The 25,940-nt window shown below is 31.2% G+C and overlaps 3 protein-coding genes and 1 long non-coding RNA gene across 6 annotated transcripts; all 4 read left to right on the top strand.

Moving 5' to 3' along the window:
- The first annotated feature begins 2,467 nt into the window (after positions 1–2,467).
- On the top strand, positions 2,468–8,265 carry EYE (conserved oligomeric Golgi complex component-related / COG complex component-like protein). Its single transcript, XM_039045296.2, has 10 exons — positions 2,468–3,010; positions 3,682–3,771; positions 3,880–3,999; positions 4,079–4,180; positions 4,257–4,537; positions 4,983–5,122; positions 5,268–5,466; positions 5,593–6,268; positions 6,729–7,061; positions 7,752–8,265. Exons 1-10 carry the CDS (start codon positions 2,726–2,728, stop codon positions 8,028–8,030), a joined length of 2,505 nt encoding a protein of 834 aa, XP_038901224.1. The 5' UTR covers positions 2,468–2,725; the 3' UTR covers positions 8,031–8,265.
- Positions 8,266–8,343: 78 nt separating this feature from the next.
- Positions 8,344–9,763, top strand: PEX11B (peroxin 11B). Of its 2 annotated transcripts, XM_039044377.2 has the most exons (2): positions 8,799–9,156; positions 9,316–9,763. In XM_039044377.2, exons 1-2 carry the CDS (start codon positions 8,799–8,801, stop codon positions 9,549–9,551), a joined length of 594 nt encoding a protein of 197 aa, XP_038900305.1. In that variant the 3' UTR covers positions 9,552–9,763. The 2 variants fall into 2 exon arrangements, with proteins under 2 accessions (XP_038900297.1, XP_038900305.1); XM_039044369.2 differs by having other exon boundaries at positions 8,344–9,763.
- Positions 9,764–11,447: 1,684 nt separating this feature from the next.
- LOC120070233 (cell number regulator 6-like) lies at positions 11,448–16,238 on the top strand. Of its 2 annotated transcripts, none has more exons than XM_039022117.2 (5): positions 11,448–11,736; positions 12,035–12,142; positions 13,452–13,566; positions 14,845–15,113; positions 15,736–16,238. In XM_039022117.2, exons 2-5 carry the CDS (start codon positions 12,035–12,037, stop codon positions 15,961–15,963), a joined length of 720 nt encoding a protein of 239 aa, XP_038878045.1. In that variant the 5' UTR covers positions 11,448–11,736; the 3' UTR covers positions 15,964–16,238. The 2 variants fall into 2 exon arrangements, with proteins under 2 accessions (XP_038878045.1, XP_038878046.1); XM_039022118.2 differs by having other exon boundaries at positions 11,559–11,850.
- A 1,920-nt stretch (positions 16,239–18,158) lies between these two features.
- On the top strand, positions 18,159–18,771 carry LOC150038356 (uncharacterized). The gene is made up of 2 exons (XR_016525176.1): positions 18,159–18,501; positions 18,591–18,771. It is a non-coding gene; the product is annotated as an uncharacterized LOC150038356 (long non-coding RNA).
- Positions 18,772–25,940: the final 7,169 nt, after the last annotated feature.

Below are 25,940 nucleotides of genomic sequence, written 5' to 3'. Positions count from 1 at the left end.
GAAGAGAAAAAAAGAAGCACATCACTTTTGAAATAATTAGATTGTTCAATAATCTTTTCCTCAATAATTAGTTTAAAAATGATTATAACAAAATATTACGAAGTGGTTGCTACATGAATCGCTTTAAAAAAAATGGTCACGTTAAAATTTTCAAAAATAAAATGGAAAAAAAAAAATCAAATAGTGTTGAAGTTACAAAATTACCCAGAAGGTTAAAGCTTCTCCTATTCTATTTATGGTAATTTGATATTTGTTAATCACTTTGGACAACCAATAAGTTGTAATTAAAATCACCTTCAAAAGAGGTAATCAAACAAATAAGTTTTTAAATTGAAATCACTTTAGTGTTGTTTTTAAATATAGAAAATGAACAAAATATTTAAAGATAATAAGATAGACATAGATAGTAGTCTATTATGGTCTATCGCAGATAGACTGTAATATTTTACTATTATCTGTAAATATTTTCAGTAAATTTTGTCATTTAAAATAATTTAGAATTTTAAGAAATATATTTTGTTTTTACAAATATATATATTTAAATTAGTAAGCATGCTAATATCATCCTTATTGAAGATTTCAAACGTGATATTTTTTTATATAAAAAAAAATCAAAGTTTGAAAATATTTTACGTGAATTTTGATATATGAAGTTTCAACAAGTAAAAATGAATAATATTAATTATTGTAAAAGAAAAAATTTGTTAAAATACATGGTTGGGTCAAGGCTAAGCATGCAAATGCTTAATCAACGTTTTTGTTGTATTTATAAGAAACAATAACAATTTAATTTTTGACAAAAAAAATTATTATTATTATTTCTATGAACTAATTTGACCAAATAAACAAACATTTAAAAGTAATTGCAACAGGTAGAACTTTTGTGATAAATTATTCAATGTATAGCAACATTTTTAAGAAACTAAAAATTCACTATCAGTGATAAACTTCTATCAATTATAGACTCTATCGCTAATACAATTCTATCTAGCGATATAGTTTATCAAAAATAGATTATGAGAGCTGGATTTAAATTTTGTTATATATATATATATTTCTTGTATTATATTATATCTGCTATTACTATAGACTTGATTGCTATATTTGCAATTGCTCAGACTTTTAAACTACATCCTTTATAACTTGAAGGTATTTGTCGAAGGAGTCCAAAACAAAGTGTTTGAGTTGGGCCACATGTGTGAAATTCGAAGGCCCAATTATGAAGGGCCCAGCCCCGTGTATGGTACATGGACGCATGATGCACATGAGGGTTTGATGGTACTTGTTGAACTTGAAACAATCCCCAAACAAACAAATATTTTGGGCCAACGAAATGGAATTTTAGGCCCATTTATTTATTTATTTTTCCCGAATAAATGTGACATTTTATATATTTAAGACAACTCCAGAAAACTTTAAAAATAAATAAATAAATGTCTCAAATCACAATGTTACATTACATGTTATTCAACCTAAAAATGAAACCATAGCTTTAATTTAAACTTAAAACATTGATGTAAACATAATTTAATAGTAATTGAGTATATCTCAAGTTTGATGTTCGAATTCTCATTCTAATGATAGATAAATTAAAAAATATTTAAATTTATCTATAATTTTTAAAAGGTAACAACTCAAATTGAATATATATATATATATAACTGAAGGAGATGATGGAGGTATTTTAAACCTTGAGACATATTTTGTGAGTTTGAGGTCTTCTTGGGATCATTGGCCAATTAATCTCAACTGAACATAACCATAGAAAAATTTTGATCTATTGATTCGTTTTGATTGTTTTGACCATCGATATGGTTGTATGAATGACTTATAAAAACTAGTATTATTGTGCTCATATTTTATTTAGTTTTATTTATTCATTTACAGAGAAAGCAATACACAAAAGAAGACCAAATTGGAGGATTACACTAAAAGCTACAAGTAACAAAAACCACTTAGGGTAAGGAAAAAGCAGAAGAGAAGAAACTTATTCATCTAACGTCTTGTTCACAATAGAGTGCGCCAAATTATTGTAACATGGGAAAAGGAAACAATCCCCATATCTTACACGCAATGCCTATTATTGGATCATTACTTACTCTATTGATTTTATAAATCTTTCATCGGTTAGGTTAGTTATGATTTCGTTGTAGATAATTTTTTCTCATTTGATCAATACTCATACTTCTTTTAGCTATTTAAACGACCAAATATTATTCAATGAAGTGTGCAAGTTATACTTACTCTTTCGACCAATACTTAGCTTCATCAATGGAGAAGGCTACTTGTGAGAGGTCCACTAATACGTCATTAAGCAAAGTAATAACCTCAGAACAATATGATTCAACTCTGATGCATCTCAAATTAAACGATTTTACAAATATATGATTTCAAAAAGGAGAAAACACACACAAACCTTAATTCTACTAACATCTATCAATCTCGAGGTAAGAGATTTGGTTCTTCTGTTCCACATATTAAAAAACAAAATAATATTCTAAAATTTAAGTCATCCATAAATTGGAAAAAAATTATCCAAAAAAAGGGGGGAAAAAGTAACAAGTTGCAATTTCCTGCCAAATTATTACTATTAGCCAGTGTAAGAGAAGAAGAGTCAGTTCAATTTGAAGGTTGAGGATGTGTCTGTGACTTGGGCTTCTTCTCCCGATCTCAAGTCAGCTTTCAGTTTCATGAATATCTGAATCGGAAAAATATCAGAGCAGCGATGAATCTGGATTTAGGCCCCTTCTCCGGAGAGAATTTCGACCCGAAGAAATGGATCAACTCCGCTTGCCAGACTCGCCATCCACAGGAGTCTTTGGACAAACACCTTGTCGATTTGGAGATGAAGCTTCAAATGGTGTCCGAGGAGATCGCTGCCTCACTCGAGGAGCTCAGTGCCAATGCTCTCCTGCGCGTTCCTCGTGCTACTCGAGATGTTATCCGCTTACGCGACGACGCTGTTTCTCTCCGATCTGCCGTCTCTGGGATCCTTCAGAAGCTTAAGAAGGTGACACCCATTCCTATCCCATCCAATTCATTTGGTTTTCTCTTTTCCAATGATCTTTTGTTTCTTTTATACATTTTCGAGGATGTTTTTCTTTGTTTTTCCGTAGTTTCTTTAGCATTTTATGAGTTTGTATTTCTATAATATGTATATTCACCATGTTGCACCAACGTTATGAAGAAAAAAAATTAAAGGAGGAAAGGTCTGGAGGTAGAAACTGAATGCTAGACTAGGGAGGTTGTGGAAAGTTTCAACTCTTCTTAATTTGTATTAGTGGTATTGGGACTTGATTTTCTTGTTACTTAAATAGTTTGTCTGCGGAGTTGTGAATTTGGGTTCTACACCATTTTGATGACGTGAATATAATGCTCAAACAGTATCAACGTTTTGTTGTACTGAGAATGATAATACGAAGAGGATACTATACATGTTATATTTTTGAAAGTTCAAATGGAGTTTATTTAGAACAAGTGTTTGATGCCATGATATTGTTTTCGTCCAATGGAAGGGATTTTCATGATATTGTTTTTGTTTTTGTGAGAAAACTTGGAGGAGGAATTTCACCCTTCCTTTTTTATTTCTGTATTCTTTTATGTTTTTTTTGGGTGGTTGCTAACTAGAAAAAAAGAAAAAGAAAAAAACTCTCAGTGTTTCAAGTAATATATCTTTTGTAGGCAGAGGGATCCTCCGCAGAATCTATAGCTGCCCTTGCTAGAGTTGATACTGTGAAGCAGAGGATGGAAGCTGCTTATGAAACATTACAGGTATCAACTGTTAGATGAAGTATGCAAGTTCTCATGTAAGTGCTTACACTAACCAATGTTCAGATAACATATGCATGCACTTGTATCTTTTTAAATTGCATTCAATAGGATGCTGCTGGGTTGGCTCAATTAAGTTCAACGGTGGAAGATGTCTTTGCCAGTGGCGATCTTCCTCGGGCTGCTGAAACCTTGGCCAACATGAGACATTGCTTGTCTGCTGTTGGGGAGGTAAAATTCTTCATTGGTGCCTTTTCCTTGCTTACGTGTTTGCTAGGTGCAAGGTTAATTTATTTGATGGTTCTATTAGGTTGCTGAGTTTGCTAATGTGAGGAAGCAACTTGAGGTCTTAGAGGACAGGCTTGATGGTATGGTTCAACCTCGTTTAACAGATGCACTAGCAAATAGAAAGGTACATTTGTTTTGCAAAGGCTTGTATTTGAATGTGTGATTTTTCATGATTTACAAGAACTCCATATATCGTACAGGTTGATGTTGCTCAAGATTTGAGGGTAATTCTCCTTCGAATCGGAAGATTCAAATCTCTAGAGCAGAACTATACGAAAGTTCACTTGAAGCCTATAAAGCAACTCTGGGAAGATTTTGACACAAAGCAACGAGCACATAAAGTTGCTAGTGAAAAGAATGAATTTGAAAGACCAACAACTAATAATGATTTTCAATCAAGTTTTCCATCAGTTTCATTCACCAGTTGGTTGCCAAGTTTTTATGACGAATTGCTACTTTACCTCGAACAAGAATGGAAGTGGTAATATTTATGTTCTAATCCTTTTATGTGCTGTTTATTCCAAAGAATGCATGGTAGATAGCTCAACGTGTTTTACTACGAGTTGAACAACAGGGAATAAATAATGGTCTTGCCTTGCAAGCTCCCCTGGTCAATGTAGGGAAATATTGCCTTTTTTCTTTCTTTCTTTCTTTTTTTTTTTTTTTAAGCATTAAATATCTTTCTATTATTTTTGAGATTTTTTTTTTTTCTTTTCTACACTTAGCTCATTGGGTCAAATTTAACCCTGAATTTTAAGTTTTTAACTTCATCATATTGGAAATCAAATTTGAAATAAGTGATGAAAATCATGCCTTTATTTAGTTTTTCTTTTTCTTGAGATTTGTAGCTAATTTTTCAGCATTCTTGTGGTGAGGCTTCCTTCTTTTATTTGTTATTTGTTAAAACGAGAACTCGTCATCTGCAGGTGTATGGTTGCATTTCCTGATGATTACAAAGTTCTTGTCCCAAAGCTTTTGATTGAGATAATGGCAGTTGTGGGATCAAGTTTTATTTCCCGTATCAACCATGCAACTGCAGATGTTGTTCCAGGAACATTGGGGAAAGGTTGAAGTGAACATCTCAAATCAACTTTAGACTTTTTAAGTACTTCATCATATTGTTTATGATGTATTGGTGTGTATAGGGGTGCCAGGAGGTCATCTATGCACCGTATATTCTTCCCCCTAAGCAGATGATTTCTTTGTTTCAGGAATATTAGATGTTTTATCTGGAGATATGCCAAAAGGTGTCAAGATTCAAACAAAGCATATAGAAGCACTTATTGATTTACATAACATGACGGGAAGCTTGGCTAGGAATATTCAACATCTGTTCTCAGAATCAGATCTTAATATTTTAACCAACACGCTGAAGGCTGTATATTTTCCTTTTGAAGCCTTTAAACAAAGGTAACATCATAGATGGTGATAATCTTGTTGTTTCTAGAAATTTATGCACTATTTTTCCCCCGTATTCAATGAGAGTATTATGTTCTTGCAATACATCCAACAATTATTTATTCTCCTTGTTCCTAGATACGGACAGATGGAGCGTGCTATCCTTTCAGCTGAAATTGCAGAGGTAGATCTTAGAGGAGCTGTCACTCGAGGTGTGGGGGCCCAAGGGATTGAACTTAGTGAAACGGTACGCAGAATGGAGGAGTCTATCCCACAAGTTATTTTATTTCTTGAAGCAGCTGTTGAGAGGTGCATTAGCTTTACGGGTGGTTCTGAGGCTGATGAAATACTTCTAGCTCTTGATGATGTGATGTTACAGTATATTTCTTCACTCCAGGAAACTCTAAAATCCCTGAGAGTTGTCTGTGGAATAGATCAGAGTAGTGATGGTGTTGGGTTAAAGAAGGAAACTGGCCTGGACAAGAAGGATGGAGCACGCAAAGTTGACTTGATGTCAAATGAGGAAGAGTGGTCCATCGTCCAGGGGACCCTACAGATACTAACTGTGGCTGATTGTTTGACTAGCAGGTCTTCTGTATTTGAAGCTACTTTGAGGGCTACTCTTGCAAGACTGAGCACAACCTTATCTGTTTCAGTCTTTGGTTCGAGTTTGGACCAAAATCAGTCTCACATAGTCAGTGATTACAGCAATAGGGAAGTGACTATGGGCGGCAGGGCTGCCTTGGATATGGCAGCTATTCGGCTTGTCGATGTTCCTGAGAAGGCAAAAAAGCTTTTCAACCTCTTAGATCAGGTTAATCAATTTTTGTACTACTCTTACTACTCGTTCACTTCTTTTCTCCTTGTGTTTTTTCTCTGTGAGATGCCCGTTTCCCTGCTTTCCAGGTAGATTTGTAGTGCTTTCATTTATAAATTTTACTGGTCAAAAACCTCTCAAATTGAGACTTCAAAACTAAATGGAGAATAAATTCTATTTTTATAGATGAAGGTATATTGTATGCCGACCATGCACTTAGATTTTAGTTTCAACTTATGCCATGCAAGCTTAGTAGTTGGATCATCTTTCACCATACCATTACTTACCTCAGAAAATGCCCAGACCTTCCTTTTTAAGTGGGAGAGAGAGGGAGAAGTTTCTTAGCTGCTTAATTGTATTCTATTGTTTCTCTCTTGTCAATTGCCACTAGTTTTTTGGGCTCGATTGATCTTTCTCTTCTGTTTAGCATCTGAGTAGTTTCTTTAATTTCATGCAGTCAAAAGATCCACGTTTCCATGCTCTTCCACTCGCATCTCAAAGAGTTGCAGCATTTGCAGACAAGGTTAATGAACTCGTATATGATGTTCTCATATCCAAAGTACGACAACGCCTAAGCGATGTATCTCGTTTGCCAATATGGTCTTCAGTTGAGGAACATAGTGCCTTACCTCTTCCAACTTTCAGTTCTTACCCCCAGTCTTACGTTACCAGTGTTGGTGAATATCTTCTCACTTTACCGCAACAGCTGGAGCCACTTGCTGAGGGTATCTCTAATAGCAATGCCAACAATGATGAGGCTCAGTTTTTCGCTGCAGAATGGATGTGCAAGGTACCATAGCTACATTCAGTAAAATTTCAACGATTTGACCAAATATTGCGATTTTAAAAATTTTTCTTTCAGATTCTAAAGGAACTGCTTCCTAACATACATGGTTTCTTCATATATTATTTTTAAAAAAAACCCAAGTCTATCGAAAAAGGGAAAAATGAAAGCATACATTTGGGTGCATCAAACCAGGTGAGTAAAAAAGAAGTCCCATCGGTAAAAGAAGGAAAGGGCTGGGTGTATAAAGTTAGTATATTGGAGTTAGTAAGTCTCTGTTGGGGTGCATAGTTGTGAAGATAAAATTCCTCAATAAATATACAAAGGAGAGAAAGAGGAGTAGATGAAGTTTCTCGATAAATGTACAAAAGAGAGATAGATGGGAAGATGAAATTTCTCGACAAATGTGTAAACTTCAATAGTTAGTGGATACTATTATCTAAGTTAGTGGAATTGACTGACTTATGAAGTCAGTAGGCCGAACACCCATCAAGAAGTTGAAGAAAGCAGCCCAATTATCCATGATTGAAATTCTGGTGTTCTCATTATGGATACCCGATGATTTTATCTAGAATCTGTGTGTTAATTAGTTACCATAACATAGAGCATACTGCGGAGTATCAATGTATCATGACCCTCTGTGTTTGTAACTTCGTAGTGAACCACTTAACTGGATCTTTGTTCTGTTTTCTGAAGGTTGCTGAGGGTACCGCTGCACTTTTCACAGAGCAACTGCGTGGCATACAATATGTTACGGATCGTGGGGCGCAACAGTTGTCTGTCGATGTTGAGTATCTGACAAATGTGCTCTCTGCTCTATCGATGCAAATTCCTCCAGCTCTCGCTACATTCCTCACTTGCTTTGCCACTCCAAGAGACCAGCTTAAAGATCTTCTCAAATCTGATTCTGGAAAGGAGCTTGATCTTCCAACAGCAAACCTTGTATGTAAGATGCGGCGTGTCAACTTAGATTAGTAATTTTTTTTACTGAAACATCTTTGGCCTTACGATCATTACCATTTTATAATAATTATTAGGTAATATGATGGACACTTCATTAGTTTTGTTTACATTAGGTAATTTGTTGTCAATATTTTCACTACTGCTTGGTCTTTATGTAATTTACATAGCCAAGAACCGTACATACACCTTCATGACATTTCATCATACATTTTTTATGACGATTTTGTTTACTTTTCAGTCGTTGAAATTTATGTTTATTTCCTCTCGATTTTTATGATATAGTTTCTATATTTATTAAGAAACATTTTCATTCTTAATCAAATTCTAAAAACAAAAACAAGTTTTTGAAAACTACCATTTTTACTTTTCAAAATTTGATTTAGTTTTTTGAAAACATTCCTAGAAAGTAGATAACAAAACAAAGAAACTTATTGGCGGAAATGATGTTTATAAGCTTAATTTATAAAAACCAAAAACCAAATGATTGTCGAACGAGACCTTTAGCACTAAATGAAATTGTCATTTCTAAGTTTTCTCTTAGCCATATAAGTTGAAGCCCATCTAACTTAACAGGAAAACAAGGAGGGAAAAGAATAATGTAAAGAGACAAAATGCAAAACAAAACAAAATGAAAAAACTACTAGAACAGAGGAGGAAAAAATATTGTCCAACCACAAGTAATATGCCATACCACACACAATTATCAACAAGCCTATAGTTTGTGGCTCTCATTTAATTTCCCATACATATATTTTTCAAACTTAGTCTTTACAAAACTCCATGAACCAAAAACCATTAAACTTCTCAGCCAAAAACTCTGCTGCAACCCATCTTCTTGGCTTCAAACAACAGCCATCCACCATGACTGACACAGTGGATAAACTAGTCATCTTCTTAGCCAAAAGAGATGGCATAGACAAGCTTGTAAAGACCTTCCAATATGTCTCCAAGTTAGTTCACTGGCATCTTGAAACCTCTCATCCAGACAAGGCAACAAGAGCCAAGAATTGGGAAGTTGCTTCGGGGCTCAGTCGAAAAGCCTTCCGAACCGGCCGCTTCCTGACCGGTTTCAATGCCCTGCGACGCTCCCCTGGCTCCACCCCGACGTTTCGGTTCCTTGCTGTTCTTGCTAATGCAGGTGAAATGGTTTACTTCTTCTTTGATCACTTGCTTTGGCTGTCAAGAATTGGGACTCTTGATGCAAAGTTAGCCAAAAAGATGAGCTTTATATCAGCCTTTGGTGAGTCTTTTGGCTATATATTCTTCATAGTTGCTGATATTATTATGCTTAAACAAGGGATTGAGGCAGAGAGAAAGCTGAGGAGTTCTGAAGAGGATTCAAAAGAAGAGAGAGTGAACAAAATTAATGGTGATAGAATTATGAGGCTGATGGCAGTGGCAGCTAATGTTGCAGATTTGATAATTGGACTGGCTGAGATTGAGCCTAATCCATTTTGCAACCATACAATCACTCTTGGGATAAGTGGGTTGGTCTCTGCTTGGGCTGGTTGGTATAGAAATTGGCCCTCTTAGGATCAAAATGTTTACGTTACATTTTTCAGTTTCCTATGTTTCATCAACTATTATATCCATTTCATCTCTATACTTTTGAAGGTTTTATTATATTCCTTTCATCTTTACCTCAAAAGTTATGTCTATGGTGTTGTTGAAAAGAGTATTGAAATTCAGCAATCCAATTTTGCAAATAGTGTTAGATAAATAATATTAAGTTTATATTTAACCAATCACTTAAGTTTTTTGGTCAATCGTTGATTTATCATGGTAGCAGCGTAGGCGGTCCAGGAGATCCTTTATTTAAATCCTGACAATGTCATTTTCTCCTCAATTGATATTGATTCTCACTTGTTGGGTCTTCTACAAATTTTAAGAACAATATCAATTTCAGACCTGAAATAATAATTATATCAATTTAAACTTTGGAGCTAGTTTGTGATTGTATCAATTTATATCATTCATTACATTATGTTTGGAGGAAAAAACTCGTGTGAAATTTACAACTGTATCAATTAAACCCCTAAACATTTATAAATGAATCGATTTAGAATTATAATAAAAAAATTTGTTTGAGAATTGTCAAATACATTTACTCTAATATTCTATTTTGTAAAACCGCTATTTGAAGAAATCTATACACATTTGAGAATTAATGCATGTATGATTTTCAAAGGTAATCGTAATGAATGGTTTAAATTGATAAACTTATGAAAACATAGAAGCTTAAATGACTCAAATTATAAGTTTTATATGATATAATCAAATGAAATCAAATTGATACAATTATTAGTTTAGAATTTTAATTCATACAACTACCAAAATTTAAAGATATAAGTTGATATTTATCCTAACACTTTTAATCCAAATGAGTTAGAAAATTAGCTCAAAGAGTATGAACCCTTCTAAATTTCCAGCCCCTAATGGAGCTTGTTAGGGAGGACACAGTTACTTGTTACCTTTATCCCCAATACTTATAATCCAAAGGAATAATGACCAAATTCAAGCTTGGCTAAACTTAATAATTTAATTGAAAACATTGCCTAGAAATAATGCATATATTGTTTGGGAATTCAAATTTTTAGCTTCGGTTAAAATATATGTCTAAATCAATTAAATTAAACCCAGGTTTGTATGTCTAAAAAAACTCATATTTGCCTTACATTACAATTGTTGTTAAATATAATAGAGATGAATGTATAATTGCAGTCAACCATTATTATTTAAAAAGATATTGTAATGGTAAAATTAAAGATCCTTAGTTTATATTTTTTCTAAAAATTAAAAAAAAAAAAAATCCTTAGCCTATGTATAAAGATTCATCCAAATATAAAAATGTTAAAATTTAATCTTGAACATTTCAAAAAAAAAAAAAAAAAAAAAGAAGAAGAAGAAGAAGAATCATCTTGAAAAATACTACCTTGAATTCCACGAATTGTTTTGTACAATTTCTTTAATGCCAAACAGTGAAAATAGATTCTTTCAAACAAAATAATAATAATAATAAAAAGGAAAAACATTATTTACGTCATAAATCAAAATTTATCATTGGAACATATTTAGATCACGTAAATGTAATAAATCAATAGTAATTTAAAACAAATAAATTTATTTTTATTACATTTTATATGTTTACCTAAATTTCATATCAAGGCTCACTTTCAATTATGAAACAAAAAAAAAAAAAGAAAATCGAATGTTAGATCTCATTGCATTTGAAATTATCATATCATTAGCATTATGGATGCCTAAAAAGTCTCAAACACCGATTCTATGGAATTTCTAAGGGGTAACCAAATTATAAAACCGAACCAAGTATAAAAGTTTCGAAATTTAACTGAAAACCAAATTACATTCGATTCTATTAAAAAAATCGAATCTTTTTCATTTAATAAATTTCTATAAAGAAAAAAAATCGCTTCTTTTCCAAAATTGTCGCCAAACATAATCCGGGCGGTTCGGAAAGTCTTATCTACCCAGTACCCACCCATTTTACAGTACAAAACAAACGCTTCCAATTTGACTACTGTGGTTAATTGTATTGTACGTATCTTCGTTTTTTCTTCAAGTTGGGGGAAAGAAAATTTTGGATCGGTTGACTCTTCTTCAACTTCACTAATCTTGGGAGAAAAAAAATCAGATCTTCGACTATTAAGCGAAGCATTTCAGCTGAAGATTTGTCGGGCAACTTTATTTTCTTGCTGGGGTTAGTAAGAATCGTTTACATCTTTCCGTTTTGTTGTTCTTCACTTTGATCTTTGCATTTTTCATAGTCCCGGACGAAGATTAGTTGAAGGGTCTGTTTATTTTTGCCCCCAAGGTTTGATTCTTATAAGCTTGAGTATAAATCATTTCTTCCCCTGTTCTGTCGATGCAATGCTTTGAAATGATGGGAGATTGTTGGATTGGATGCAATTTTCTTACAAATTTTCAGTTTCCCAGAAAAATAAATTGTGGGGTTCTTGATTTATTATTGATTCTCTTTTGTCGGTGAACGATCTCAGATGGGGGATGGGGCTGCGCCTTCTCGGTATGTGAAATTGAAGAAAGATCAAGCGCCTTTGGAAGATATCAAGCCAGGGGAGCTTAACCAGCCTATTGAAGTTCCTCAGGTTAATTGAGGGGGAAAGGCTTACATTACTTGGAATTATTTTTGCTATTGTTTCTTACACTTCTCTCTGTAGATTTGAGCTTTTCTGTTGATATCATTGGGTTTTCTTTTCTTCTCTTTCCCTTTTTTTTTTTTTTTTTTTTTTTTTTTTTTTTGTATGGGGGTAGAACTTGCAAAGCAAATTTATCTCTCACTTCAAGATTTTGTAGTTTCGTCTGTAGATCCAATTGTGAGACAATTCACTAGGTGTGAATGAATTGTTCTAGAAGTTGTGCATTTCGATGTAAAAGTTCCCTAAATAAATGTTATAGAAAATGTAGAATTGGTATGTTTTTTGTTGTGAAGTGTATATCTCATATATGCAACGAGTCCAATGAGGCAATCCTCAAAGGAGCAAGGTAGACATTTAGATGTTTATGAGGTGATAGGTTCAACCTAAGAAGTACAAACACTTTAGTTTGGCTAGTATGTTTGTGTCCGACATGTGTTATACACTTGGACACTCATTGTTGGATGCGTATCGAATACTTAGTAGTGCCTATTAGACATATATAGAACACTTTTTGATTAGACTAAAAAGGTCCATAATGATCAATCCATTTACTTTGAATTTTCTTCTGGTACAAAAATGAGATATATTTTTAAAAATGTATATTTTAATAAACATGTCCTTGCCATGTCATGTCCTAGATTTTAAAAAATGGCATATTGTCGTGTCCATGTCGTGTTGTGTGTCTTGTATCCACATTAGCTTTTCTTAGGGTACAACTTATGGCAGCCTTTTTTTTTACATTAAAAGTTGTAGGGTCTGTTGTTTATTAAGATTGATGAATGTTAAATAATGGAGGAATGCTAAACTTCGGTGATGTTGCCCTGTTCCTGTTTATTGTGTGTCAATAATGTGCTAACAACACGCGTACTTGTTTAAACTGTTTGTTTGTTAGATGTTGATGGTATTGTTAGTCAGGTGGTTTAAGTGGTATCTCTAGGGATATAATCAATAGAAACTTCTAGCTAACATATTTTGAAATTTTTATCTGATATCAACCTTCTTTTTCTTCTGTAGTAGAGTCTTCCATTACACTGAAGCACTTTTGGATTTCTTGATTTGCATCTGTTTGACTTCTTTTGCTGCGTACTAGGATTCTTTTGCAGATACTCATACTATTCTATGGTTTTCTGGGTTGTGCTCTTTATAGTACGTGTATGCCCATTTATATAGCTCTGTTAGGAACTTTTTGTAGATAGAATATCCTAGAGAAAACGAAAAACATACCATTAACAGTTGTAATCCTCTTGCTGAATTTCAGTTAAATGTAAGAAAATGTAACGAGTGTGGACAGCCGCTACCTGAAAGTTTTGAGCCTCCAGCAGATGAACCTTGGACAACTGGGATTTTTGGCTGTGCAGAAGATCCACAGAGTTGTAAGTTTTCCATATATATAGTATTCTTCTTTAACTATGAAGCACAGACACTTTAGTTTGGGCTAGCGTGTCTGTGTCTAACATTTGGACACTCTACCACTTGTTGGACACAAGTGCAACAAATGTGTTAAGACATGCATAGAACACTTGTTGAGTAGACTAAAAGGCCACATAATATGACAATAATAATAATTTTTTAGTGTGGAATACATCAAACTAATATTTTAAACATATAAATGCATCAACCCTTTTACTTTGAATTTTCTTCTAGAATAAAAATGTATATTTTTATAAACATGTCTTTGTTGTATTGTGTCCTTGATTTTCAAAGAATGATGTGTCGTTGTGTCTGTGCATGTCGTATCTGTATCTCGTATCTGTGCTTCTTAACTTCTTAATCTATGGTTCTCAGATGGAATCTTGGTAAGCAGCTTTGCATTATGATAATGATTTATTTGGTCGGGTGAACAAAATTTCTCCAAATTATTTCTAAGATTAAAGCTTGTCAGTGACGCACTTTCTTTTGAATTATGTTTCTGAGCATCAAAGGCTTACAATTGCAGACCTTGTTTAGTCAAGTGAATTATAGAAATAAGCTGTGATAGAATTTGTGGGGTAATTATGGAAGAATGAGAAAGAACGTTCGTGTTTACTCAAGGCAAGACTGAAGTTTTGACTTTTGAAAGTACTGCGTTTCAAGTGAAAGTACTTCTCTAGCACTTTTTTAGAAGCACTAATTAACGGCATGTTTGCATTGACTTTTTAAGCACGTTTTTCTTCAAAACACTTAATTTTAGAAGTTTCAACATTGCTTTTAATTATCCAAACACTATGAGAACTTTGAGATGTGTTTTTTTACCATTACCTCCCTACCTATCCTTACCTAAACTACGAATCCTTCCAAGTTTTCTTAGCTTCCTCGGTTGCTCTCTTTCCACTTCTACAGACATGGAACGTTTGGGAAACCTTATAAATGTTAAAAGTTCAAACTTCTGCAAATCTACGATGATAGAACCTGAATATATTGAAAGATAAACAATAACAAAATTACAAGATCAACCAAGTGTTTGAAGTACTCGGACCCTCCCAATCTTGAGATACTCTCAAGCCTTGATTCATACTACAAAATATTGCCTGTCTCCTCCTTACTCACTGTATTGATAACCAGACTTTCCTAACTACTTAACTAATTGCTAATATACCCTTAGTATCCCTCTGATACCATCCCTATCGTACAATTGATGTTACTCATTATGTATGCCTATTTTGTGCATACAGGCTGGACTGGACTATTCTGTCCATGTGTTTTGTTTGGCCGCAATGTTGAAAGCTTGAGAGACGACGATATGGATTGGACGAGGCCATGTGTTTGTCATGCTATATTTGTTGAAGGTGGCATTGCCTTGGCGGCAGCAACTGCAGCGTTCCATTGCATTGATCCAAACACGTCTTTTCTCATTTGTGAGGGATTATTGTTTACCTGGTGGATGTGTGGTATATACACTGGACTCGTCCGCCAATCTTTGCAGAAGAAGTATCATCTTAAGGTAATATTCTGTTTATGTGCGATCTGGACAATTTGTGGTTGCAGACTCTGAAAATAGCCGGATTCTAACTAATTTATTTGTTTTTTTAATGATTGTCAAGCATATTGAATTAAAGCATCACTTGTTCTAGAATTGTTTGCTTCGTGTAATCGTGTTTTGTGGATCCCGAACGTCCTCTTGTGTGTTTTACGAGGAGAAAATCTCCCCATGTAAGAGAATTTTGTGGATTGCATTGGGTATCTGGCATAGAACGATTTCATTCTCTAACATTGGTATGATGTTAATACAAGCCTAAGAAAGCTGTTAAATGTTTTTCTATAACTGTCATGCACCGGTCCGCATCAAGCCTGAAAAGAGTAACCTCCCTTTGTGGGGAAGCTCGAATAGCTAGATCTAAGATAGAATCTCGAGTTACACTTTAGAAACTCATGACATAAATCATGGATGTGATGATTTAAAACGATGATTCCCGTTCTTTTAGAAATGTGTGACCAACATCTCAAAAGTTGGAGATCAGCATCGGACCAATCAATGCTACATGGAGTCGAGATAGTTGTGACGGTCATGTGTTTTTCTTCGGTACGTGTTGTATGCTACTAATTAGTCGTACTGGTGATTGCAGAACTCCCCATGTGATCCTTGCATGACACATTGTTGCCTGCACTGGTGCGCGCTATGTCAAGAACACAGGGAGATGAAGGGACGTCTAGCCGATAACTTTGCGGTGCCAATGACTATCGTGAACCCGCCACCGGTTCAAGAAATGAAGTCGGAAAATGATGATGGAGGCACAACTTCATCTTCCAACATGGGCAATGGGCAGACCAATTTGGAAATGCAGGCTCTGTAGATCCCATCGTAGATAAGATAACCACCACAGCATACATTAGATAGTTTCAATGAGCTTTTCTCAGACTTGGACCACCCCCGAGAGTCTAATGAACTTGCACAGTCTTGAATCATTTATATTTTCAATTTCTTTAATATTTTATTTTTTTTGGCCTGAGTTATATACAATTTTATGGAGACTTGGTGGAATATTATGGGTGGTGTGGTCATTGCTTGTCGCTATCTCTGATTGTCTACATTATACGAATATACAAATTTTGGTTTGGTTGGTGGGTTTCTTTTTCTCCTACATTATTGGTATATCAATCAAATGATTAGATAGATAATCCTAATTAATTATTGAAGAGCCGACCAATGCAAATTCTCAAAAATACTCTCTTCGAGTTTTCCCTTTCCAAAACTACTATTTTTTTTAAAAAAAATTGTTAAGAATAGTTTTCTCGGTCTATCTCATTTGAGATCGGTCTTCGATATTTATTAATTTAGAAATTCATATAATTGTAAAAACAGAAATTGGGCAAAAGATTTGAAAATTATGTAAATATTTGATACAAATATTTTGTAAAGATAATTGAATTTGAAAATTCGCATAATATCTAGCTAGCTTTTTTTTTTAACGATTATTTTTAGGGGTATACATGGTTTGGATTATTTTTAGGGGTATACATGGTTTGGGTTGGGTTGGAAGAATTTTGTAGACCAACCCAAAAATTCGGGTTGGCTAATAATGAACTCTATCCCTTCATTTTTTAAGGGTCTACCCAACTCAACCCAAAATTTTCGGGGTGGGTCAGGTGGGTCACCGTTTTTTTTTTTTTTTTTTTTTTTTTTAATTTTTATTTTGAGGCGGATCAGGTGGAGACCAAATCGGATTCTTTGGATCGATAGATATATCGTACCACGTAATGGAGATCAGATCTTGGTCTGGATCCGGTGGTTCGCTGAATTCGGGACCTAACGATGGTTGTTCGGTTCGTCACATAAACGGGAGCAGACGATTCCCTCGTCTCTCCCTTTTCGGAGAATGGCTGCAATCACAAGCAAGTGATTGAATGAGTGGGGGGCTCCGAAAGCACATGCGGGATAAGCAGGTGTTTCAGGAGACGGTCTAAAAAAGGGTCCGGTCTAGAAATAGAAAGAAAAGAGAACTCTCAACAAGCTGGAACTAAGGGTTTTTGTTTCGGAGTTCAGACTAGACGAGGACCGTTCGGCGAGGGTTTTGAATTCGATGAGCAAAGAGGGCCGGATCTGACGAGGGTTTCAATTTTTCAATTTTCTCTCTTTTCTGCTTTGTTTTTTTTTAATATATATATAATAATAATAAAACTGTAAGCGGCTCACTCAGTTCAGGCCGGCGTGGTTTCTTTTCTGCCTAGGAATTTAAATTTTTGGCGTGGTTTCTTTTCTGCCTAGGAATTTAATTTTTTTAAAATTTTTAACCCAACCCGTTGTTTTGGGTTGGGTAGTCGGGTTGGTCGGTTATCAGATTTTTTTGAACACTCCTATCTATTTCTGATAATTTTATGAAGGTTTGCTAGAAAAATGTTATTTGAGTATTAAATGGAAAAATCTCTATACATAAAATTTGATTCTACAGATTTCTTGCATAGAGTTTTTTATTAAAAAATGTAATGTTGTGATGAATGTGACCGTGACTTAGAATGAATACGTAGTCCATGATAAACAAATTAGGTTGATATAGGCGAGACCGAATTTAAAACTGACAATGAGTTTGTAGATTGAATCTTCATCTATATGGTTCAAACATATCTATACTTATCTTTCTCCCATTCATCCATGGTCATTATATTTTTCAATTTAGCTTGGGTTTAATTTCAAAATTTTATTTTCACTTTTATCCAGAATTATATATTTTGGTTTTTTTTTTTAAAAAAATATTAATTAATTAATGTGATCAAAATTTAGTTGAAAAAAAAAACTTCAGCTTTTAAGAAGGATAGAAATTAAATAAATTTGGTTGAATTATACTTTTCATTTTCAAAATTTATATGATAAAAAAGATGAAATATAAATTAAAGAAAAAAAATCTGTATGAAATAGTAAAACTCAAAGAAGTTAAAATAAGACTTAAAGTAACTGAACTTTGAATCCAACTATGATTCAGTAAATTGAGGAAGGTTGAATCATAACCATTAAAATATTAACATCCAAACTAAAGATTTTGCCTAACCAAACCAAACCAATTTTTATCCTTATCTCAACCCTATAAATTATTATTAACTTTTTCTCCTATTTATTTATATCTCTATATAAATACAACCATTAAACAACAAAGTAGCCCTTCAAAATTTTCCTTTCTCCAAAAGACTTACTCGCCGATGGCCAGAGATATTCTTCCCTTCGAATTCGGCGGCGGCGGTGGCGACGGCGAGAGAGGCGGTGTCGTCGTCGGAGACATTTTCTTCGGTAAGGATGATATGAAAGAATACGCATGGGATGCAGTTTACACGGAAGAAACAGTCCGATTCTTGGAAACAGAGTCCGCCATGAAAGCTCTGAGAAAGAAGAGCAAAAGAAGGCTAGAATCATTCAACTGCTTTGAGTTCTTGAAAATCGTCTGGTGTTTCAAATTCTAACTCTCTTTTCTTTTCTTTTTCCTCTTTGTAGATCGATTGAAATGTCCATATCGATTTGATGGTTTTCGATTTTTTATTTTGCTTAGCTCGATCTCCATCCTCGTTCATCAAAATTTTCCGAGCAAGGATTTGTAATTGGAATTGTGGTTTCTGTGTATATAATCCATTCTTAGTGCTTACAAAGCTTCAGAATATATATAATCTCTTCTTAATTCTTTGCATTTTCAATTTCAATCTGTTGCACGATAGGATTTAACTAAACTTTTTGTTTGAGTAATTTTCTTGGAATCCAAACAGTCTTAGGTCAAGCGAGAGAGGAAGTTTTTGCTTGGATCGATGAACTCGAATTTATTTGGAAAGTAACTTCCATTTTTTTAAAAAATAAAAAAATTATAATGGAATTTTTGTTCAAATGCATAAACGTGACTCAACCTTCCTATCAATTTAGAAGTGATAGGTTAAAATATTCGATTTAGTGTTGTTGTTGAATATTTCTTTTTATTCCATTATTGTTTTTTAATTTTTAAACTATATATAAAAATTTTTAGGTCATCCCTAATTTGTTGGCAGATTCCTTTTATGGTCTTCCAAAATAAAATAAAAAGGGCAATGAGGCTTATCTAATTCCATACTCCAGAAAAAAAATAAAATAAAATAAATAAGCAAATGACAAATTTTCACTGACACCTAAATATTTTTCAAATAAGAATAAGAAAAATAATTTTAATTCGGTTTGTTACAATTTTCAAGTAATTAAAGATATGAAAGAGAAACAAATTGTGAGGACATCACGTGGAAGTCATTTAAAATGAGTAAAAAATAAAATTAATATAAAAAATTGTCCACACTTTGTGTTAAAAGTCAAAACTAGGATTTCCATCCCAAAAATTTCCATTGATACTACACACATAAAGTTTAAATACAGAACTTAATTATTAAATTTTAATAATACCAACTTATCATTTTTGAATGTAAGAGGGTTTTATTTTTTTAATATAAGACATAAAAATATCTATACAAATTTTGGAAGTTGGATAAAAAAAAATCATAGTTATTTTAATTTGAGTATAAAATATATTATAAAAGAATATATAAACTGAAATATTTTGTACTTTTTTAAAAATTGTGATAATTATTATATTGATAAAAAAATCTATTTTATTTTAATTGATTATCTTTCCAATTTCAACAAAAATATCATTATTTTTTAGAAAAAATCATGGTCACTTTAGTTTTTTAAAAAAATGTGTTTGATATTTGAATTTGGATATTTAATTATTCTCCTAATTTTGTAGTACTTTTTCTTAAAACTTTGTGATAATTTATTCTTATTTAATAAAAAAAACTATTTGATTATTTGATTAGCCTTCTAATTTTGAACTCTAGATTACAAAATATTTTTCTATTTTTAAATTGATTCGGATGATCTTCTAATTTCATTTTTTTTCAAATTTTAATTTATAAAATATAACTTTTTTAAACTTGATCTATCTTGATTTGCAAGCATTAAAACAATCATGAAAAATTTCTTGAACCTCTACGTCTTTTTTCTATTCTATATAGAAACAACTAAAAGAATTACATTAAATCACTCTATATATTTTTTATAAAATTGAAAAGTGAAAAAATTGAAAAAGAAGATGTGCTAATAAAGAAAAAAGATAGAGAGAGGGAGGTGATATATTCCTATATAAGATAGAAAAATTCTTGAAATGAAATTTTAAAAAATATCTATAACAAATTTTTTACAAAAAAAAATAAATAATAATAATAAAGAAAAGGGAAAGAAGATATTTGATGAAAAAATGAAGAGGTTAAAATTAGCTATTTATAGAGAAAATTTAATTCTCAAATCATAATGAGTTTATTTTATTTTTAAATATTTATTTAATGAAAATTAGAGATTATTACCAAAAAATGTGAATTTTTAGTTATTTTTTTACCTTTATTTAACTTGAAGTATATATTAGTAATAAAATGTAATTAAAAAAAAAATATTTTCGTGAATAAGATATTAGATAATAAAACATGATTTTAATTAAAAAAACTTTTATTTAAAGATAAGTAGATATTATTAAAGATAAAATGTGATTTTTTAATAGTGAATTAGAGATTAGATAAAATTTCTGTTCCCTTTATTTAATTTGAAGTAAATATCAGAGATAAAATGATAATTTTTTAATGATCTAAATGTGAAATTATTATCCTAGTGACCATCAATTGAAAGGTGAAAAGGGAAAATAAAATGTCTCTCCCCATGACCCTTTTATATGGTATAGATTTTAAGATGTATATTTTTTTACTTGTGATAAATTATATACATATTTATTTTAGTTTTATTTCATTTCATATTATTTTGGATATTTTATTATCTAACAGACTCATAAAATATTTTTTTAAATACTTGGTAAATAAAATTTTCTTAATATACATTGAAATGGTGTGGTTAACTATAAACCTTCTTATTTTTAAAACAAAAATCTATACTATCTAAAAGAGGCTATGCGGAGAAACATTTGATTTCCCCTTTTACCTCTTTTAGTTGATGATCATTGGGGTATCTTATGTAATTTTACATTTAAATAATTAAAAACTATCATTTTATCATTGATATCTACTGCACATCGAATAAATAGAAAGTAAATTTAAAAATTATATTTTATCCTCTAATATCTTATTCACATTTTATTTCTAATATTTCAAAAAATAAAAAATAAATTAAGTTATGATTGAGATCTAAATTTTCTCTAAGAATAACTAATTTCAACATCTCATTTTCCATTATTTTCTCTCCATTTTTTTAATTTGTTAACCGGCTCTCTAATTTCTTTGATTTCTTCTGTTCTTTTTGTAGAAAATTTGTCGTAGGTTTTTTTTTTCTTTTTAAATTTGGTTAATAACATCTTTCCAATGTTTCTTTTTCCTTTTTAAAAAGTTTAATTTTTTTTTTAAAAAAAAATATTAAGTCTCTCTCTTTTGATTAACATACATCCTCTTTTTCATTTTTTTTTTTTTTTTTACTTTTCAAATTTTTAAAAACATGTTGATTTAATGTAACTTTTTTATACGATTCTATAGTTTTTTCTATACACGTAGTAGATTTTCATGTTGATCCTCACATATTAAAAATGGTGGAGAAAAGACCAAATTTCTAAGTTCAAGAAATTTAGAAGCCCACATAGTGATAGATAAGATATTGATTGTTTTAATACCTTTATAGGTTTTTTTTTTTTTTTTTTTTTTTTTTTTTTTTTACATTTTATTTTTGTAAATGCACACCAATGAATTTAGGGGTTAGTAATAAGTTTTACTATTTTTACCTGTTTTTTTTTTCTCTTTTTAAATTTGTTGTAAATACACCTCATTCATAAAAACTTGAAATAAAGTTTAAAATCAAGAGAAGATCGTTGCAAATCAAAAGAGATTAAGTTTTAGGATTTTTGTTTGTATAGAAAAAAAATATTTTTTAAATTAAAATTGGAAAAACAAAATAAATTAAGAAGATAATCAAATATATTTTTTCAACAAGTAATCACTATGAAATTTTAAACAAAAAAAATAATAATAATTTATTTTAATTAAATTTTGAAATAAAAAGGACAATCATATAATCCAAATCGATTAAAAAATCAATATAAATAATATTATAATAATAATAAAAAAAATACTTTGCTTTACATTAGAGTTTAGAAATACGAGAATAAACAAATTATCACAATATTTTTTCTTGGAAAAAATATTTGTTTAAATCAAAAATTGAAATTATGATTATTATCACGATATTTTATAAAATCAAAATCAAGTTATCCAATCAAAAGTAAAAAAGAAAAAGCAAAAAAAGAACTATCACCTTTTTTTTATAAAAAAATCTTGGTTTAACTTAGAGTTTGAAATTAGGAAGATAATCAAATTATCAAAATAAAATAGAAAAAAAAAATCACATTTGATCTCTAATTAATATTTATTTCACGTGAAGTAAATATTTTTTTCTTCAAAAAATTCACATTTTATCTCTAACTAATATCTTAAATAAAGAAAAAAAATATTTTAAACAAAATCACATTTTGATATTTATCTAACCTCTACTTTTTAAAAAGTAATATATATATATATATATATATTTAAAAAATCACATTTTATTTCTAACTAATATCTACTTCATGTTCCTTTAAAAAATATATATACTTCACAATAAATAAAGGAAATAAAAAAATCACATTTTATTTCTAACTAATATCTACTTCACGTTAAATAAACAAAAGAAAAATTACATTTTTTTTTAAGGTATGTTATTTTTAAAATTTTTTTATTATCATTTAACATAAAATTTGCATATATTTTCTTTAATCTTTGTGTAAGATTGAGATTTAGATTAAATAATTTTTTTAAATTTATATGTGTACATTTTTTTTTCAGCCTTATGAAAAATATACAACCCACGTGGTTCCAATTAATTTAAATAAATCACTTGAAAGTCATTCCACCCAAAAAATTATTTTAAATGGCTTTTTTTTTGTAAAATTATGATTGAGATAATTACTAATTTTGTCTTTTCTTATTTCAGTTTGGATTATATAGTTTGAAGACATTTTTTTTCCTTTTATCCAGTTTAACCAATGCCTAGTGAAAGATCTCTATAGTTCAAAACAAAACAAATGTGAGACTTCACTTTTATCATTTTTAAATCACTTATAAATATTTTTAATTATTAAAATTTAATTTCAATAACATAAAAAATACGATTAAAAATGTAAAATTAAACATTGAATTAATTTAGAGTGATTAAAAGTATAATTACGAGTGATTTTAAATAAGACAAAAATATAATTTTGATCATTACAAAATCACTCCCAAACATACACTACATAAGACTCCAATTGCTAACTCGAATTGGAAAAAAAAAAACCCTTAGTCATATAATAATTTTAATCTTACGATTTTATTTATCAAATGGTAAGACATTTATTCATTCTTATTATCATCCGTATCGTATTTAACAAATTATTCAAATATGTCAATAGATAATTTTTTTATTATATATATATATATTTTAAATATCAAACTGGTGAAAAATTTTAAAATATAATACAATGTAAATAATAGGCTATCATAAATACTAATAAATATCTATTAGTATCTATCAATGATAGATGATAGTAGTCTATCCATATCTATCAACGATAAATAGTGATATTTTGTTATATTTATGAATAATTAATTTTTTTTATTTGAAAATTGCCTTAAAAAAATTAAATTAATCTCTCTATATGTATAAAGTAAGTAAGAAAAACATTTTTTTTTTTTTTTTGTAAATAATGATAGGGATTGGAAGGCTTGACCCTACGCTCGTCGGTGCATTGGATTGTGTTGATCCTTTCCAAGTTTGATTCCAATTAAACAATTTATCATATTCCTCTTTCATCCACTCATTATTTTTTCTTATTTTACATTTTATTTGTTGTCAACTTCTGAAACATATTTATATAAATTTTCTTGTGGATGGATTTTCCTATGCATCACTCGAAAACTGACCATGCATTTCTAAACCACAATAATTCCAATAATTTCAATGTTATTTTATTATATTTTTCATTTTCTCAAAGTATTTTCCTTTGAATCCAATCCAATAAATATATTAATATATGTATTGGTCATGGTCGGTCCACACTATTATTTATATTGAGTTTTCTTTTTTTATTTTCATGTGTCCATATTATCTATATAGTTCGTAATTCTTATATGTATCATTTCTTAAAAAGTAACTATAAGAAGGTTAATATAATTACAAATTCAATGTGAATTATACAATTCCGCAATAATTATGCTTCATTTTTAATTTTTTGTGACTAATAAATATGAGAAATCTTATTTTAAACGTTATGGTTAGATTTGATAGGAGTCAAACAATATATCGACAGTCTACTAGATCACCTCCATGATAATCAATCAAACAATAATACTCCAATACACCACAAATTAATCACCAGATAATCACTAAGCAATCAACCAATAATGAACAATAATATATCATAAAGTTTTGGAAGACCGAAACAAATAACACACACAATTTATACGCTGAATACCCATTTGATGCAAAGAGTAAAAACCACGAGACTTATGAGGAGTCCACCCTTGTCATCTTCTCTTATTATGATAAAATTGAGGGGAAAAAACTCTAATAAGTCATACAGAGATTAACAATTCACCAATACTTTCATACATAAGAGACTAACGCTTGAGAGATAAAAATAATGAAAATACCACCAAGTTTTATAGATTTTGTTCAGCGGCAACTACAAATAAATCAGAGTTCAAAACAATGATCCAACCATTCAAAACGAGACCCTATGTGTGAAGGATCTCTCACCGAAGAGTTTCATGAACACGTCCAGATCGCTCCAATCTCACAGTGACCGAAATACAATAATATACATTCAAACGCACAGTTATGCAAACAAATCTTAATTAACGACATGCTATGAACAAGATATAACAAGGGAGAGAGTGCTATACCAGTTGAAGACAATCTTCAATCTTCGAAACTCAATGCAGCGGAACCCTTCACCCGATCAACCAATGCCCAGTAGCAGCGTCGACTACAGCAGCACAAACAACCGCACGAACATGAATGCCGCAGGGACGACACCACCAGAAAAGAGCCCCGGTTATTCTCGGAGTGAGAACCCAAAGCGTGGTCTTTGGTGAATTTGGTAGAGGAAGGAGAAAGTACGGATCGTGTAGGCGATAAGCAAGTGGGAGGGAAAAAGGCGCTATGGCATAACACGATGCTTATCGTTTAGGAGACATTACACGATCGTGTAGGTTTTACTGAACGATTGTTTAGGAAATGGTATACGATCGTTTAGCAAAATTGGCATACTTACGATCGTTTAGAGAAGCTATCCGATCGTGTAGGAACTAGTGTGCGATCGTTTAAGCGCGAGGTGGACGATCATTTAGACATAGAGTAACTATTGTATAGGCTCTCAATTTTCTTAAGCGATCGTTTTCTTTTCACCAGTGCACTCTTTTGATTTCTTTTGGACGAACGATTGAACGAGCGGTTCAAAATGAAATAATTTCATTTTTATTTCATCGGTTATAATAACCGACGCTGCCCCACTAACCCACGTCCAAACGTGATTTTTAGGTTAATTATCATATAATTAACCAACTAAAATATTAATAAATATAATCATATTATATTTTTAACCTATAGTTCGATATTACATATCTACTATAGTATTTTCTCCTATACTTGATATAAATCATATTTATATCTAATTTCTTCCAAAATAATGTATCTCATACATTTAGCCAATTATATCATATATAATTAACTAGTCCAATTATATCATATATAATTGAATTTTCTCTTGTC

Source organism: Benincasa hispida, chromosome 1 (assembly GCF_027475165.1).
Source record: "Benincasa hispida cultivar pf3 chromosome 1, pf3_genome.v1.1, whole genome shotgun sequence".
NCBI lineage: Eukaryota > Viridiplantae > Streptophyta > Magnoliopsida > Cucurbitales > Cucurbitaceae > Benincasa > Benincasa hispida.
Note: the sequence above shows the minus strand (reverse complement) of the source record. Positions and strands in the feature narration are given on the sequence as shown.

Bases quoted from the DNA above. Each gene is read 5' to 3' on its own strand.
- PEX11B (XM_039044369.2), top strand. From the start codon at position 8,799: ATGAACCAAAAACCATTAAACTTCTCAGCCAAAAACTCTGCTGCAACC.
- LOC120070233 (XM_039022117.2), top strand. From the start codon at position 12,035: ATGGGGGATGGGGCTGCGCCTTCTCGGTATGTGAAATTGAAGAAAGAT. The intron at 13,567-14,844 runs GTAAGTTTTCCA...TTGTGCATACAG, and splicing joins TGCAGAAGATCCACAGAGTT to GCTGGACTGGACTATTCTGT. The intron at 15,114-15,735 runs GTAATATTCTGT...TGGTGATTGCAG, and splicing joins AGAAGAAGTATCATCTTAAG to AACTCCCCATGTGATCCTTG.
- EYE (XM_039045296.2), top strand. From the start codon at position 2,726: ATGAATCTGGATTTAGGCCCCTTCTCCGGAGAGAATTTCGACCCGAAG. The intron at 4,538-4,982 runs GTAATATTTATG...CGTCATCTGCAG, and splicing joins CTCGAACAAGAATGGAAGTG to GTGTATGGTTGCATTTCCTG. The intron at 7,062-7,751 runs GTACCATAGCTA...TGTTTTCTGAAG, and splicing joins CTGCAGAATGGATGTGCAAG to GTTGCTGAGGGTACCGCTGC.